The 18,421-nt window shown below is 38.5% G+C and overlaps 2 protein-coding genes across 4 annotated transcripts; one reads left to right on the top strand and one right to left on the bottom strand.

Moving 5' to 3' along the window:
- Positions 1 to 51: 51 nt before the first annotated feature.
- On the bottom strand, positions 52 to 11,101 carry LOC103969685 (uncharacterized). The gene is made up of 10 exons (XM_009383309.3): positions 10,946 to 11,101; positions 4,342 to 4,512; positions 4,047 to 4,155; positions 2,482 to 2,585; positions 1,391 to 1,459; positions 1,106 to 1,221; positions 952 to 1,006; positions 720 to 840; positions 503 to 645; positions 52 to 413 (listed from the first exon to the last, which is right to left on the bottom strand). Exons 2-10 carry the CDS (start codon positions 4,483 to 4,485, stop codon positions 315 to 317), a joined length of 960 nt encoding a protein of 319 aa, XP_009381584.2. The 5' UTR covers positions 4,486 to 4,512; positions 10,946 to 11,101; the 3' UTR covers positions 52 to 314.
- Positions 11,102 to 11,974: 873 nt separating this feature from the next.
- LOC135594716 (uncharacterized) lies at positions 11,975 to 18,339 on the top strand. Of its 3 annotated transcripts, none has more exons than XM_065085184.1 (3): positions 11,975 to 12,475; positions 12,627 to 14,610; positions 17,913 to 18,339. In XM_065085184.1, the coding sequence occupies exon 2, from the start codon at positions 13,021 to 13,023 to the stop codon at positions 14,218 to 14,220; it is 1,200 nt and encodes a 399-aa protein (XP_064941256.1). In that variant the 5' UTR covers positions 11,975 to 12,475; positions 12,627 to 13,020; the 3' UTR covers positions 14,221 to 14,610; positions 17,913 to 18,339. The 3 variants fall into 3 exon arrangements, with proteins under 3 accessions (XP_064941256.1, XP_064941255.1, XP_064941254.1); XM_065085183.1 differs by having other exon boundaries at positions 12,648 to 14,610; XM_065085182.1 differs by having other exon boundaries at positions 11,975 to 14,610.
- The last annotated feature ends 82 nt before the right edge of the window (positions 18,340 to 18,421 follow it).

Genomic DNA, 18,421 nt, shown 5'->3' on the forward strand with positions numbered 1-18,421 from the left:
TACAGACAACAATCATGTGCACAGTAGTGACTTTTATCCCCAAACAGAACATGTCGCAAAGAAATCATTATAAACAGTTTAGTCTTGCTGATGCTTCTGAATACATTGGTGCACATGTTTTAGTTAAAAAGGGATGACATTTTGGATACAACGAAAGATGAAAAGAGCTCATCCTTGTAATCGGCACCATTATCTTATTTGCATTAGTCTTTGCTATATACATTTCAGAGGTTACCAGAAGGATGGTCATCGTTCAATGTTGCATTGCCATAGAGAATAACCCCAAAGAGAGAAACAATTTGAGGGAAAGACCATCACATCAACATGTTGTAAGCCGGCAAGTCCTTTACACAGGTGATGTCTTCCAAGGCAAGTTCACGCTCCAACTGATTTCTTGTAGACTTCAAAACCTCCTGGAGCAAAATAAGACAACGGGAATCAGAAGGCAAAAATCACAGTGGATCAGTATCCAATAGAGACAGAAAGAGAGACTGGCAATTACATTAAACTCCATATAAGATGCACGCTTTGCGAGCCACTGAGCATCCAGCATGCGAAAAGCTATGCAGTAGAGGTTATCAAATGCTTTTTCATCTTCCCCAAGCAGTTCCAGGAACCGAACTCCTGCTTTAGAAGATGGCAAGACTGAAAGAATAGACAGGCAGCGTTAATACCTAGGTCAATCATTAGCTGCTCCCAGAAAATAGTTCATAAGTTACCTGATTGCAAGTCTAGCATCTGTATCAACATGAATGATATATTAACACCGGCTACGGCAAAAGGATATTCCCAATCAGCCCTTCTACCTTCTGTTTTGTGCAACAGAGTTTGGAATGAATTCTGCATCAAATAACCAAAGGTTTGAGATATATGCTGGATGGATTTGACAATATGACAAAAGATAAGTGACTATTACATCTCGAAACATAATATCAGTCAAAAGTTAGCTACCGGGTAGTTTTTGGCAAAAAAGATGAGGTTTTCCAATGATATATATCCACCACCCCTGAGAAAAGATTTAAGCATTATGACTGTCAAGCACTTCAATTTTATATTCTCAAGGTAATCTGAACATAAGCACTTCAATTACTTGGTTCCACACTACCTGAAATCTGTTGATGGGTCACACCCTTGCCAACCCATTTCCTTCCATAATTCAGATTTAAGAGGAGGAATTTCTCGATCAGGATAGGCTAGACGCCATAGCTGTTTCAGGGCATCCTGCAGCATAATTCTATGTTAGCTTTCGGTGATTTCAAATCACGTTTGCTCCATGATGAGAGTTCTGATAAAGAATACAGAAAATCATAAGGACACCAAAAAGGTAAAAATGGTCTCCATATATGGCCAAAAGTACAGAGAATCACAGGCAAATGCAAGCAGTACATACTTGATGATCCATTCGAGAACCATCAAACTGGACCTCCACCCTCAGCCGCAAATTTCTGTAACGTTCTTCCTGCAGGATAGGGTACAAAAGAAATGCAGGGAACAAGAATTAGAAAGCCATTACTAACTTCTGCAGGGCAAAAGCAAAGGAAGTATGGCGTAATAGTTAATGGATGCTGTGCCAACTTTTTCCTTCATACAGAAGAAAACATTACCATATCCAAGGTTCACAAGAGCTTGCATATGAAAATTAGAAGAGGTGGAAAGAAGAGCCATTTTGCATGCATGTCTTTTCTTTCGTTCCCCCACCAAATTTTGAAACTTATAGATGTGGTGGAGAATTTTTGCATAGGGAGACGGTGTTAAAAATGAGAAGTGCAAAAAATTCAAGAAAAAAGATCAATTAATTTTTTATTCAAAAATATTACACATATACCACTTAAAGTTGTCATGCAAGTGCATATGACATGGGAAAGATCTGTAATGCTGACCGCAGCAGGTACAGCGAGGCACAAGGAATATCTGAAGCTATTGCACACGATAAGAGTTGGGAAAAAAAACTCAATGCCACCCAACAAAGTATAGACTGTTTATCTTATTGATATAACTGTGGTTCTTGTGGATTGGAATAATGCATGGCAATGATGCAACAGTGACAATCTCAAACAACAATGGTAACATTAAGGTTTAAAATGTTGGTCCTGTACTGGTTTTGAGACCTTCTCAGACTGGTAGGATACAGGTATACTGGCAGCACTGAAAAAAATTAAAAAGTGAATAATGACTGGTAGCAAGAAATATGGTCCGGTCCAGGTCCTTGATTGGACCGATAAACTGGTCTGACCAATATTTGAAACCTTGAGTGATACTATGTCCAGGACCTTGTGCACAAACAACTACACAAATTACCCAACACAAATCAACGTTTAACATACATCAAACCGATTCTAAGTTTCAAAATACTATAAAAATATAAGAGATGTCAACTAACATGAATTTTAATGATGCTAAGACAAATGAATGCTCTCCATTAACCAGTTAATCTAATAAAGATTCCACAAAATTAACAAAAAAAAAAGGTCTTCACTTTACCTGCAAGGGACAAAGACAAATTGGGTCATCTTGTTCATTTGAAGCGATGGAAGAGATAGGTAAGAACCTTCCTAAAACCGACCCAGAGCCAAGGATAATATTTGCTGCAAGAAAATAAATACCAGTGGCATAAACTGCACAAATTAGGTACGTGAAGATTAAGATGGGGAAAACAAAAATAAAAATAGATACTATTCCAAAGAATCCAGAAGACTTCATGAAATATAAGCTGATTATTTTCGGGTAGCATACATAGATGTCAAATATGTTAACTTGGATACAATGGACACACACATATGGTTGAAAACCATGAGCACAAAATACTTAAGGTAAAAGGGGCTTCAGGTTTGCATAACATCAAATAGAAGTTTCTGAAGCCCAATTTTTTGACTGTCCACATGAGTATTCATTCCATTAACTCTATAAAGAAGCTTCGATTTCTTATTTGAAAAAGAGGAAAAGATCCACATGCATTGCAGAGACGATATCTCAAAATTTGACAGACAACTTTCCAGCTTGTAAGTGATTATTAAAGTTTGCTCATTAATTTTTTGTCAAACATCACAAAGCAAGATGTATGTAGTTTGCAGTTTGTGCATTTCAACCACAAAAATGCACATGCTTTTCCGATACTCAGCATTCTAGTTTAATATTTTCCATAACATTTGAGTAATTGTGTTTGCAGAAAAATATCATCTCGAGGCTTCATCACAAGATGTTATGTGAAGAAGATGATATGAAAAGACAACATGAAGTTTATCTTTATCCAGAAAAAAAATGATCTGATTCAAGAATATTAAAATTCCTAACACATGGACAAAAGAGTCTCCGAAAAACAAAGACCATTAAAATGCAGAAATGGAGGAGCCACACTTCATTTCCTTGTTTCCAAAGCAAAGAGATGGAAAGATTCCATTTTTGGGTTATTTTGGTCTTTGACCTCCCACTCTTTCCGTGTTCAACACACATCTCAATGTTGATAAAATTTTAGAATAACATGTAAAATTTTATCATGCTTATTTCTTTTAAAAGAATTTGGACTTCATCCAGGTAGAATTGTCCATACCATGTACCTAGGAAATGCCTTCCAAAGACACTTAAGAACCTCTTCTAACTGAGGAGGGATATTGACCGTTTTGCTAAAGCCTAGTTGGCTCTTGTTTATCATTTTTGCACTACGGCTAATTGACTTGGCAAGCCTCTTAATCACTGGTAACTGGTGATACTTTTAATTATTCTTTCATAATACAATTTAGAAGCATATACTGCTCAAATCTTCTTTTCTTGCATGCCATAAAGGCATTCTAGTGACCGCTCATGATAAATACATGACTCAATCACATTGACAAAATTAAATAAAACAATTGTCATAAATTTAACAAAAATATTTATTACAGAATCTGACAAATATTTAGTTAAACAATAAATGCTAAATAAGTTCCAGCTATATTAATAAAAACATATACCATGGATCATGCATGAAAACAACATAATTGAAACATCGGTTTGCTAGAGACCTAATATAAACAGGCAAATGCTACTGATGGGCATATCAAAGGCAATACCTAACCACTGAGACCATTGAGCAATCAAATTGGCGAAAAGACGTGTCCAGTGAAGGTTTATTTCCTTCTTTTTGTCATCCCAATCTTGTTCACCTCCATCATCACATCCCTTCAAAATATAAATAACTTGTTAAGCATAAAAGCTAACAATAGGAATTTGTCATCCGATTTATATTCATGCACTACCATAGGTTAGAAATTTTTACAAGAATTACTTTATAGTTATAGTGGCCTGCATGGCGGTTATTCTCAAGCAAAGGTTCATTTAGGGCATAAATTTTTTTACAAGAATTACCTTATAGTTATAGTGGCCTCCATGGTTGTTATTCCCAAGCAAAGGTTCATTTAGGGCATCAAATCCTGATGAGTCTGAATACTCATTTCTCTTCCCGTCAATATCTCCATGATGGAGCCGCCTTCTAATGGTTCTTGCTGCCATCACAGCTATTTAAATGACTTCACTTACCTGTAGAAAATAAATACAGCATTTAAGCAGTATAGCATGACAAAGTTGGAGAACTATAGCATTTAATTCATCATATTTCTTCCTCTAAGTATGATAAAGCAAAAGGCAAATAGTTCAAAGATACTTGTTTGTTCTTAACATCTCTTTTCTTTGTAATAGTTGTTGATAATGAAAGCTGTGTATTATTTTTATTTCCTCATAAAATTAGCAATTTTAATTTCTTCATCATCATTAAAATCCAAGTCATCAAGATTGAGAGTATCATCTTGATATTTTAAGGCTAACCCTAATTTAATTGTCACGTTGACCCTAATTTCATGACTGACATAAATACCCCCTTAAACAAATAATAAAGTTAAGGATATTTAAATATTTTTTATATTATAAAACCAGATCCATTTTATGTAACCCGGTCGGTTCATGCAGGTTATCCAAAAATCGATTTTTGGATTTTTCAATTGGTTTATTTCGATTTTTCAACACATCCTAGGGGCTCAATTAGTTTGAAGATATGGTATGACCTGAGTCAATTGGTTTGAACCAATTTGATTTTGCATGAACCAAGGCTCAAATGATCAGAGTCGATCTGATTTGCCATGAACAAGGGCTCTATTGGTTTGAACCAGTTCGCTATTAGACTGAACTGGCCAGAATTAAATCCAATATAACTGAACCGAGCTTAATAGGCCCCAACCAGTCTAATATAGGTTCAGCCCGATTTGGCCAATTGCTGGAATGCACCGAGCCACAATCCGCACCGTGCTAGGCCACACCAAGCTCCGCTGTGCAGATTTGGTCCAATCAGACCTTGAATCCTATTTTTATCTTTTTCTCTTTTTTTTCAAGGAACAAATAATGATTAATTACTAATAAATTCAGATTAAATTCAATATTTTTTTGTACATAATTAATTGATGAAATAGATACAAAAATTTAAATCAATTCATCAATATTATTTTCTAAAATTAAATTTGCAAGGATGAATAAACTATCAAATCATATTAATTTCAGAAAATACAAATCACATGCACAAAGTTTAACAACCACACAAGCATGGGTCTTTGGAATTCTAATTATGTATTCTACTTAAATTCATAAACAATCTACCATTAGGTTTAGCATGTAGGTATCAATAATAATTTTAATAAAAAAGATTATCCATAATATCTGAAATCCCTATATACTATCTAATAAAATCAAGAAAAACAAAATATAATTATGAACCTACCTAAAGCCAAAAACTCTCACAAGCCTTTCCTGTGATTGAACTCTTTCCCCAACCAAGGTGGATGAAAAGGAGAGGAGTCACCATGTATAAATAGGAAAAAAGGAGGGCTTTGTATTTTCGTTCTTAATTTAATTAAAAATAAATAATACCTTATTTAGGGTATTAAGATAGGAAACCCTAATTCATTAAATTTCCTAATAAGGGTAGATGGTTTAGGAAATAAATGAGAGCATTTTAGTTAAGAATGAAAAGAAAAAAGTCAGTTGGTTTGCAGTATTCATACTTTATGGCTGGTATGCTTAATATATAATAAATTGATAAAATGCTTAATAAGAGCTGATCCGTATGTAGGATCAGGCCTGGGCCAGTAAATATCATTTGGTATCGATCCCTACATACAATATTTTAAACCTCGAGTGAAACTAAGAAAAACACATCATTCTCTATGACCCTCCCACAAAATACCCCAAAATGCCTTTTGTTATGTTCAAACTAAAACTCCCAAGATGAAGTTTCAAACAAACATTCTAGTTCAAAGATTAAATGGTAAAAGCATGCAAAGACAAAAAGAGTTCACCTCTAGATGAACCAGCTCAAGCTCAAAATCCCTATGACAAAGATACTACAACTATATGAGCACCTTGCTAGAGAAGATGCAGATCCAAAGGCTATAATGGTCCCATCAAAGTGAAAACTTGATGGCCACATTACCATTGCAATAAACATTAATGATGATGGGATGCATATGGGCACTTCCAACCAACCAACCAATACCAACACCATATGACACATCATTGACAATTTCACACACTAATGCAATAGCAGGAATAGATGTCACTTACCTCAATCAATCAGGTATTGGTGATTCCAACCAAGGATTTTAATTTCAAATGATACCACCCGGTAGGGCGATATGTACCGGTCCGCCAGTAGACCGGTACGCGGATCGCCCGCTACCGGATGGTACCATCGATTGGGGTTGTTTCCTCCCCATTACCGCTCAAAATCGATCGGTAACGGTCGATTTCGACCGTCGCCGCTCGCTACCGGGCAATATTAGTTGAGAGAGAAGGAAGAAGAGGGGGAAGAAAAAGGAGAACTTGGAGATCCGACGCCGCTCTCCGTCAACGATCCCGATTCGTCGCCGCCCACCCTCGCTGGACACCGCAAATGAGATGTCGTCTCCTCCTCGTCTGAGGCGACGAGGCCTCGCCGTCGTTGGCGACTTCTCCTCATCCGTGCGGGGAGAAAAAGTCGTACTGTACCGTACAGAGCTAAGTTGATACTTCAGTATAGTACGAAATTGCAAACCTTGATTCCAACAACCACCACAATCTTAGAACAGACTACTCCTAGTGGTTGAACAACCATTGAGGAGGCCCAGTAGAAAAAGAGATTATCCTCGATTAATTTTTCAATTATTTCTCCAAATCAAACTCTGACTTGGGTGTTGAAGGAGGATCCCATCAAGCACATTGCCCATGATCAATTTTATTATCTTGACAGTTTAGAACTTTAACGATTGGAGCATTGAGCTCTCAGGCGATTAGCACATCGGATAGTCAATTTGTGATCTAACTAAATAGAATGACTAAAATTGACCGCATCAAATGCCTTCTAGTATGTATTCCATATTGTCTCCAAACAAGAATTAGTGGCTGATCTCTTCTACAGTTTTTTGCTCATTCTTACTGCAACAAATTTAACAGTAGAAGCACACAAGTGGATGGCATTGGTATGTCTCCCTTTGCTTCAAGAAAATGTGAGCTCTCGTCTAGATTATGATGGTATCCTTGATTGAAAGCATCTACTTTTCAATGATCGATACTGGATCTCGTAAGAAAGCTTTCTTTTTGAACAACCTCATTTATAAAAAGAAACATAAATCTTGGAGATAATCATTCAACAAAAATATTCTAAATCAATTGGATACAAGAGTACTTCAATGCAGACCATAGGTCCACGTTTTCCACAAGAATCCATGACAGCAATTCACCATGCATACAACAAATGCATAGTTTTGTGAGTTAAACATAATCATTCAGAAAATTAAATCTAAAAAATCAGCCGCAGTCCTCTGTACTAGTGAATCAAGTAAACAACACCCACTCTTGATGCAGTTTTTTCTTTTAAAGATCAAAGTAGTTTATTGAACAATTAACTAAAATATACTTCTTCGAGAACAAAGTAATTACTCCAAACAAATAATAATAATATTATGGTATACTGAGTTGAGTAACCTTCTTAACAAAAGAATATATTTTGAATGCAGAAATGCTAAATGGAATGCTCATAACTTAATAATGGAATTTCAGAAACAGCAAAAGAAGGGTTTTGCTAGTTTAGCTATCGAATGACATTAATTAACATAGGTCACGAACGATCTTTATTCTAAACTGCACTTTTATTTGCCTCAAACATGGCATGATTTGCCCTGCATTTTTACTTGATGCATATAGGGATGAAAGCCAGGCAGGCTATGTTGGACTACTGAATCTCATACCCAAATTGGGATGCTCATTATTTGCCTATGACTCAACCTGACCTAATCCCCGACTGAACTATGATTGTAGAACCTGGGTTACAAATGAGGTTGGTAATGGTTGGGTGGAAATCAACCAAAATGGAAGGAGATTGAGAAAGCATCTTTCACATCAACATGATCTGTTCATGGTCTATATTGAAAGAGAAATAAATCCAACTTCAGGAATGTTACCAGCCCAACTATCAAGGTTATAGAGGACTCTGTTGCACTAATTAATGATATTGGCGTAGACTAATATATATTGGCAATTTTCTTGTATCATTTATTGCTTGCTTGTGCTCTCTACAAGGTGCTCATGCGACTGCTGAATGAGACATACTATTCTCTCCTGTATGCGCTCATTTCAACCATCCTGAAACCAATAGGAGACTGACTAAGTCTCTCCTTGCTCAGAATATACATGTGCCACAAGCAACTTCCAAAGCTATGAACAATGACAAAATTTGAGTGTTATAGGAAAACATCAATAAGGAAAGGTTTTGTCATAAAATCCCCTTGGTTAACTAGTGTTTATGTGCTATGTAGTTGGCATGTTGTTGAAAAGGACTCACCACTCTCCCAACATACTACTTGTAACCGCCACCACTACCACCGCCAGACTCACAGAAACCTCCCTCATTCACGCTAATACTAACCCATGACTGCCACCACTTCATAACCAGAGTAGTCGAGACTCCTGCCCTACTTCATACAATCAGTCTGTCATCCACCATAATAGGGACAGACTGATTGTACAATCAATCAATCACTGAAGTTTTATTATAAAAGGGGGCCTCCAATGCAGGTAAATAGACATCCTTAGCATTCAAACTCCTTAGCTCTCCCAGACTCCAAATCTGACTCTGACTTGAGCATCAAAGGAGACCCTCCAAGCCCATTTTAGATGTTTACTCTCAGTATTTTGAGCATAGAATGGTTTTGCTCGGACCAGTACAAAACAGGTGGCATGTACCAGTCCACGAGTCAATGATACATGGACCTCTCTTGTTTCGGACGGTCCAGCACACTCATATAAACAGGAAACTTTTCTAACCCTGATCGCTTCAAACGCACACCGCGGCCGCTTCTCACGCATGTTGCACATCACAACCTATCCTTAACGCGACCTCCGCTCCCCACGCATGTTGAGACCTCACTGCACACCACCACTGCGCACTGACTTTGCCCTAGTCGCTTATGCTTCTTATCCTCTTCCTCTTCCTCTTACTCCTCCTTCCTCTTCCTCCTACTTCTTCCTCCTATTGCTCCACCATCTCCTCTTCATCCTTCTTCCTTTCTCCTTCCTCCTTCCTCTTTCCTCCTTCCTCTTTCTACACCAACCCTTCTTCTTCTTCGATTTCTTCCTTTCCTGAACATTGGTATGTACCGGTATACCGACACATGATACACTAATACTATCCGGTATGTACCGGTCTAACTAGATCATTGAAATGGGTCTGGTACCAGGCGATCATAGATTTTAAGAGGCCAGAGCTGCTGGCACCTCAAATCCTCAGACATTGAATGCATGAACACAAGAAAAGGCCCAGGTCAGATCCTCATTTGAGTCAACAAGATGACGAAAAATAACCCAATCGAACCTAAACATCAAGAGAAATATTTGTGATTGATATAATTTCAATGAAATTAGTCATGTATTGATTGTTCTACACGTCCCATCTAGAAAAGCAAAATTATTTCAATCAAACATTATTTTCATCATCAACCCATTCTTTTACAATCTCAGCCTCAAACCAGGCTTCATTGATTCAGAAAAACCATGTATGCTGCATGATCATATTATCAACTGATACATCTAGAAACTGCATGTGCTAGTGGGGATTGATTTCATCATGCAACATTAAGTTTTTCTTTACTAAAGAAAATATACTGTCATATTCACTAGAGTTGCTTGTAGAATTCTCTTGACTGGCAGCACATTTTGGAATTTACTTTTGTGCTTGGATCAGATGGATACTTGTTATGACTGAAGTCATATATACACTTCCACTAGCCATCATACCAACTGAACCATTCCAATTGCAAGGAAAATCGAATGTGAAGATTGGCGATGAATTACTCACTATTTATAAGATAGAGATAGTAGACAACTCATGGACCAACTATTAGGCTATATCAATTGAAACCAACCAAGTCTAGTTCTTTATCGACCAAGTCCAATTCTTTAGTACCCGAGGTTATCCAAATGATACAATACGACATCCTGCAACATATCGCCAAAATATTGGGTACCGGAGCGCCTGTTGATATATTTTCACACCAAGGGATGGTAATAATAAGTGAACGAGCACTTCTACCATAAATGGAGTTCCCACTGAAACAGCAAATCAAACCCTTTCGCAATAAATTCCACTAAATCAACCGATCTCCCCGCCAAAATCAGCGACTCCCGGGTAATTTGATAAACTGAACTTACGCTAATGACATTTCAAACACGGGAAAAAAAAACACGAAATTTTGAGGCCAACTTCACCCTACAACAATTTACAGATCAGTAGCCCTCAAAATCTTCCCTAAATACTAAATTAGCAAAAGGAAGAGAAGAAACATCATCACAGAAATCCATGAAGACTCAATCTTGGCTTCATTAGGTTCAGCGTACACATGAAATCACAGATCCACGACAACTACGAGAAGACCCAAGCAGGAAGGAAAGGTACCGAAGGTCCTTCGATCCGCTCCGACGAAACGATGAAAAGTTGATCTGAGGTATCTTGATCGTTGCGGGTTCTGAGAGCCAATTCGTGCTCGAGCTACAGTATTTAAAGGGGAAAGAGCCTTAGGTCGCAAGGTATCCAAATCCGAAGGAAGAACCTGCCGCCGTCTTAAAGAATACCAACTCATGCGGGACCCCTTCCGTTCACGAAGAGCAACATCTTCTCTAACCAGATCAATCGTACCCCACGCCCTATCTACCTTTTTATTGGAGACAAAAATGGGGCCAGCACGGGCCCGCTTCGGGTCACATAAATCATAGTCGGTGGATTCCGAAGGTAACTCCGAAAAGTATATTTCCTGACGGAGGGCTGAAATTGACGAGCGTACCCCGGAAGGAGAAAGTTAGCTGGACCGAACCACCCCTGGAACCTATTCCGGATGATGTGGAGTTTCAGGAACGTAGGAGACGACGTCACCCTGATTATTTTTCAAGGGTGAATCAGTCTGGATACAACAACTTATCTGGACCGACCATCCTCGAAGATTTCATGGATGATCTGATTTGTCACGACTGTATGAGACAACGTCACCCATGATTCTTTCCGAGGGTGATTCAGTGCCGCTCGAGGAACCGGTATGGTAAAAGAAGAGGTGATGGGATCGGAGTCGTACGGGAGCGTCCTATTAATTTTATGGGAGATATATTTCTTAATGGTTAAAGAATAAGGCTAAGATATTAAAAATGTTTAAATAGGAATCAATATTAGAGGTAGAAATAAATGTTAATTTGTATCGGAATTCAAATTGGTATTTGTATCGCGACTCTCAAGTCCGAGGCGTTGACTTTTGACTTATGACTTGTAAGCCCGACCTTTTCACACTCGGGTGGCTCGCCAACCCAACCAAACCCAAGAAGGCTCTGCTTTAGCCTCCGGTCAACCAACTGGGTCAAACTCGCCCTCCATCAATCATATATGGTGGTATGCTCATTCAACTATCTCACCTCCGCCCACAAAACATTCCTACCCTCACTCTCACCACGGCTCTTCTCTTTCCTACGGTTCATCTTCCGGGCCCCAATGGTGCCTCTAATAATACAGCGGTAAGTTGTGGCGTCAAATGAGCATGTCCTGTATATCCAAGCAACCAAACAACACCCATATGTTTGCCGAAGTCCCAAAATCGATCGAGCAAAGGGAAAAAAAATAGCGAAAAAGAAAAGAAAAATAGCCGCGGGAGCGAGAGGTGAGTCGAAGAGAGAAGAAAAGAAAAAAGAGATTTTTTTTTTCCTGCTTGATCTACCCGATTCACCTCGAGGATAGCGAAGGAGTAGAAGAAGAAGAAGAAGAAGAAGAAGAAGACGTGGAGAGCGAAGCAAAGAGAAGACGAGCAAAAGCGCTTGAGAGGGGTAGAGAGAGAGAGAGAGAGAGAGAGAGAGAGGAGGAGGAGGAGGAGGACGAGGAGAACCGGAGCTACATGCGCCGCCGGCTGAATCGAGGCGACGTCCGCTAGTGTTCCGAGCTCGGGAAGAGGTCAGCTTCAATTTTCTCCTTCTCTTTTTCTTTCCTCATCCTCGTCATCGTCCTCGCACGGATTACTTTCTTTTCTCCATTCGTCTTCTTCTTTCTCTACTTATCTCGCTTTGATCCGGGCGGGAAACCCGTTGAAATCCGCTTCGATCAGTTGTGGGTCCTCTGACCGCAGGCAGGGGAGCGGATCGCTGCCTGGTTATTTCTTGGTGTTCCGGTGCGCAATGAAAGCTTTCCGAGATGGCTGCTGCTAAATGGATCTTGATCCTGTGCTTTAGGGTTTTTGGCTTCTCTATGCAAGAACTCCGGTTTCAAGTTTTCATCTCTGCGGCTGCGGTTTCTCGATCTTTCTTTGATTGAGGGTTTTGGTTGTGGAAGATGAGATTTCCGCCTGCATTGCTGTTGCTGATGAGTTGGCCGCTTTGTATAGCTCATGTTCTATCAAGAAGAAGGTGCAAACCCTACTCATGACTAAATCATAGAGTGGCAGAGGATGGTTTAATCTTCTTAATTTGGTGGTTGATTCGATGACAAGTATTCATTGAGAGATGCCACAGCCGCCAATGCTGCAGCCGCAGCCGCCGCTGCCGCCAATTATGAAGCATTCCCGGACTAACCTTGGTGACCTTAAATCCCTGATAACCAAGCGTCTCGGCCAGGAGCGAGCACAGCGCTACTTCAGCTATCTGAACGATTTGCTGTCGCAGAAGCTGAGCAAGCGTGAGTTTAGCAAACTCTGCATTTTGACACTCGGCCATGAGAATCTCCCCTTCCACAATCAACTCATCAGTTCTATCCTTCAGAATGCCTCAAGGGCTAAAGTTCCACCACCTGTTCATCATGACAAATTTGCCCAAATGCCAACTGGAATTGTGTTGAATGGTGATGTCTTGCCGAGGTTGCCCCACAAGATCAGGAGTAGGACCGATAATCACCGGGTTAAAGACTGCCCCAGTCCCCTTGGACCAAATGGGAGGGCACAAGTGTCTGCTCAGCTGTCATCGATACCATATAACACAGCAGTTTTAGGTCAGCATGATGATCTGAACTCAAGTGACTTGCAGAAATTAATACAACAACAACAGTGTGGGCCTCACAAGCAGCCAACAAAGAGAGCAAGGATAGATGAAACACCTGTGCACGACCAGGGTGCCGTACATAGCCCAGTTCTTGCTGAAGTAGTTTCTGTAGACCAAAGGGAGGACATAGAACACTGGAATAAAATGGCTTCCCTTAAAGGTCCTCTTCAGGCTCCACTTGGAATTCCTTTCTGTTCAGCAAGTGTTGGCGGGGCAAGAACGCCATTATCATCAGGTAGTGCTAACATTGATAGGTTTCATAGGAGTTATGATTCTAGTGAACTGTATCATACTGAGGTATTGAAAAAACGAATGGAAAAAATAGCAAAAGCACTGGGCTTGGAAGGAGTGACAATGGACTGTGCCAACTTGCTGAACAATGGGTTGGATGTGTACTTGAAGCGGTTGATTGGTTCATGCATTGAGCTAGTAGGAGTAAGAACAAGGCATGAATCAACAAAGCAGCCATTTTCCAATCTCCTTCCTTTTGCACAACCTGAGAATGGTATTTGTGTAGGAAGCCAAATGCATGGTAATGTTGGTTTGGAAGGCACGCATGTGTTGAGTATGCAAGATTTTAAGGTAGCAATGGAGGTAAAGCCACAGCAACTTGGGGAGGATTGGCCCATGCTGCTTGAGAAAATATATGTTCGCTCATTTGAGGAATAGTAGAAAGTATGAAACCATTGCTGGTTTGCAGGAACCTTTGGCACTTGGATGGGCTCTGCTGTTGAGCACCAGTCTATTTGGGATTGTGAGAAACCTATTTGAGCTTCTTGGTTAAAAGATGTCCCTTGTAAGCTTCTTCCAGGATCAGCCTAGAAGGATTCTGTAAGATCATGCTAAGGATCATCTCAAACAATTAAAAATCCTTATATCAGCCTGTCCAAAGGAAAGAAACCATCCTGTTTGTCTCACTTATTATATGTAAGCATATTTAAGGAGGTGGCCTCTTTCTCACAGTATCACCACCAGAGTCTCAAGCTGTAATGCAATTTGCATCATGGAGATTGAGGAAAATTCTGCATGATTTCTTCTGTATCTTATACAATCACTTCTGTAAGTTTTCAAGTTTAGATCTATGTACTATCAATCGGTTAACTTTCTGCTCATTTTGAAATATCATTTTCTGGGTCTTTTTATTTATAAATTTGACTTCTAATTGTTTGGTGGCCCATAGGAATATTGTTCAATGTAACTGTGTCTCTGATTCCTATTACACTTATTCCTTGTGGTCACCTTTGGTGGGTGTAATTATACTGTAGTATTTTGTGAGCATAATGACCATTTCTCTTATTTGCTATGTATTATCTGAATTACTACTTTAAAAAAACTTTTAGATTTAAAATTTAACAAATTGTTTCATATTTTGATACAATGATGGAATATGAAGTGGAGTCTAAAGAACTATGTGGCAAATTACTTCAGAAAAAAGCAACTAATTTACCTGTAGCAAATAATTTGATGGATAAATTTTTTTCCAATGGCATGCATTTAAGGAAGCTCCAGCAAGTGTCTTTTTTTTTTTCCTTTTTCCAATTCAGACCTTTACAATTCTTCCATTGCGCTATTGTATAATATCATTTATCTTATACTGTAAATTCCCTTGGAGCTTTTCCAATACAATTGGTAGAAATTCTGAGGCACCTTCCTCAACATCTGACTTAACGTGTGAATTATTTCTAGCTTACAGTTTGCTTCTCTGTGCACATAGAATGACAACAATTAGAGGATCTTGCTAGGTCATCCTTGTCATATCCAACAAGGTTATCTAGCTTCCTCAGTGTTATTGTATACACCATGGTGTGTGAGTATTTGTATTTGTCTGTCCATGTAGCTTGCATAATTGTTGTCTGACGAGTAACTCTTTATGGTATTTTGGTATATGAGCATATGCATTTGTCTATTTGTAGGGTTTGCCATTGTGGTGGTCTGACAAGTACCTTTATATGAGTAGCGCACTTCGCTGCCCTTCTTTTGGATTTTTGTTTCTAATTTTATTCTCATTTACTACCGAGGTATGTGGTATGCACCCTTTTGAGTAGGATGTAAATCCTATGGATCCTTTGCCTTTCCTGTCACCTTATCAGTGGACCTGCTATTTGGACTTACTGCCTGGCATCCTAGATTCAAAAACAGTTAGACTGTTCTTGCAAAACTTAAATCATACTTCAGAAGTGTTAAATAGGTTCTATTGTGTGATGCAGAGATTTATGCCTCTGTCTAATTCACTTCTGATATTTAGGGTGTTTTCAGGTGCCTCCAATACTGATTAAACTGACATCCTAGATGCACTTCATAGTTGACTTATCAAGACATTGATATTGGAAGCTTCTGTCACATAGATGTTTATGTTTTATATACTCTCTTGACATTACCAGTGATGCATGATGTATACCATTCTATCTTTTAGGTGTGGCAGGCAAGAGTCTCATTAATTATCTTTTCTTTTTCATGTTTCATTTTACGCTCTCTCATGTACTTGGGAAACTGTCAAATGTTTCTTTTGTGGGCTTGTCAAATGACCCTCTTAACGTCACAGAGGGAATGGGTGAGTTGAGATTGGGGCAACAGGAGATATAATATAGTCTTAAATACTGCTCAATATGTGGAGTTGGAAATGAGAGACACACAACATCGTATTGTAACACCTGCGGGATTGTACATGTTTTTGGTTTAATAAAACACATCTTGGTTCTGTATTGTACTTGCTGTTTTTAAATACATAATTGCATATTGTGTTCAGTCTGTTTAGTTATATCTGATGTACTTCCCTCCTTGAGAAAACTTTAAACAACAAGATCTGTTTGTTGAATGATAACTTCTTACTTTGGCAAGGTGATTTGAGCTTGTTTCCAACTTCTTGTAACATGCAACATAAGATTCTTAAAGGGTTTTGAGAGCTTATAGACTCTTTGACACTAAGAACAAACTGAATTTGACTTCTTTAGCAACTTCTAGAACATCAGTAAGAGTTTTCAGATAAGAATGAGTAGCTGAGAGTCTCAGACTCAGGTGCAGCAACTTAATTAAATTACAAAATCTGCAAAGGCTGGCATATGTCATTCCTAGACCATAAGCATGGCATACTGTTGCCACCTAGCTGCAAAAGAAGTTGATTCTTGAGATTAAATCATGTTTAAGATGCTTATTATTTTCTCAGAAACAGTAAAGTTACACTAATTTAATCAGGGTGACCTTGTAATTGAGCATGAATGTTTAATAGAAACCTACAAATCTCTTAGCATGCTATTTAATGGTTGCATTGTTAGTGATTCTCCTAAATTCAATGAGATTTTGATCGTGATTGGAAAATAGGATGTCCTGCTAGTAGATTGGTTCAACCTGGACATATATTGGAAGATTGTGCCGGTAGAAAACAAATTAGAAACCATCAGAAAGACCTGTAAACTGAAAAAAGAGGTTAGAAAATAAGGGGAAAATGGAACAAATTTAAGCATCATGTCTATGATCTATACTGAATATGCATAATTTTGATAAGTATAGTATACTCTGCTGGTAAGGCAAGATTATCTGAACATCATAGCCTTAGACATTGTGTTTCTCATTGTTTGCACAAGAAAAAAATTATTCAAAACATGCTCATTGTGTTCCACTTCAGCTATGAATGTTGTCCAGATATGTCTAAATGTGCTTTTCAATATTGACAAGAGGCAAATGAAGCATGAAAATAGTAGCAAAATAGATGGTCTTTTCTCATGCCAAGAAGATGGTGATACTAAGATGATTAGCAATATTTTTGGCGGTTCAGATATTAGCAAAATGGAACTCAAGTAATGCCCACCAGTTGTGTTTTGGGTGAGGGGTCCTCCAAGATGTAGAAATCGAAGCATCAGATGTAGAGATGGACATTGAAAAGTTCATAAAGCTAGCTTGAATTTTGAACTTTATTTTAGTTTTGGTAGTGTCGTTATCTATTAATCTAAGATACTTCTGCCATGCATAGCTCTAGGTGTAGTACAACAATATTTTTTTGTTAATTATTAACCTTGGTCCTCAGCTTCAATTGCCATCATCTTAAGTACTCGGAGTTTGTACAGATATATCAATCTATTCTTTTAATGTGTTCTGGAATGCTTGGTCCTTCATATGAAATTCTTTCTGGTTGTATCTAACCTGATCAAAAAGCTTGAAGGATGATTGATTTCATCCCTAGCATTAGAGGCATTTTATTCTGTTTTCGCAAGACTTGTTTCTTGCATTTATATCAGATATATGTAGTAGCTGTTAGCAACATATATCGTCTTTCTTCCCCGTTGATGACTCCTCCAACATATCTTTGTAGTGTTCTAATCTTCGGAAGTTGTCTGACCGGCATTTTGCTTGCTGAATGAATCCAGAAACGAAGGTTACAGTTGTCCATGAAGGGTCTATGTGCTGATATTTGCAAAACCAAAAGCTCTGAACATGACCGCCGCTTGACGTGAAAGAAAGTCCGAAGTATTCGTGAAACAGTTGGTTGATTTATGCTTCCAACAAGACAAAGCCGAAATGTTTCCACCAGCCTCCATGAGTCTTATGCATAGATAGACAGGACAAAGTTCGTTGTGGATGATCTCATAGAGCAAGAAGAGAGAAGAGTATGTTTTGCTACTGTTGTCTTGTTGTTGTTGTTGTTGTGGTTGTTCACTTATGTGCATTGTTTTTTCCCCAGTTTTGTGTTTTTGGCACTTGTGAGCAAATAATAATTGATTGGTCTGCATGTGAAAGACTTTCGAAGATAAATTTGATGTTTTTAAGACATAAATCATATCATTTTACTTTTTATTGTAAATATTATTCGAGCAATAATGATCACTGTCTGCTCTTATTTACCCTCTTAATTAATCTGTTATAATGACATCATACC

Source organism: Musa acuminata, chromosome BXJ1-10 (genome assembly GCF_036884655.1).
Source record: "Musa acuminata AAA Group cultivar baxijiao chromosome BXJ1-10, Cavendish_Baxijiao_AAA, whole genome shotgun sequence".
Classification (NCBI taxonomy): domain Eukaryota; kingdom Viridiplantae; phylum Streptophyta; class Magnoliopsida; order Zingiberales; family Musaceae; genus Musa; species Musa acuminata.

Bases quoted from the DNA above. Each gene is read 5' to 3' on its own strand.
- LOC103969685 (XM_009383309.3), bottom strand. From the start codon at position 4,485: ATGGCAGCAAGAACCATTAGAAGGCGGCTCCATCATGGAGATATTGAC. The intron at 4,156-4,341 runs GTAATTCTTGTA...TATATTTTGAAG, and splicing joins GAGGCCACTATAACTATAAG to GGATGTGATGATGGAGGTGA. The intron at 1,222-1,390 runs GTATGTACTGCT...ATTATGCTGCAG, and splicing joins GTTCTCGAATGGATCATCAA to GATGCCCTGAAACAGCTATG.
- LOC135594716 (XM_065085182.1), top strand. From the start codon at position 13,021: ATGCCACAGCCGCCAATGCTGCAGCCGCAGCCGCCGCTGCCGCCAATT.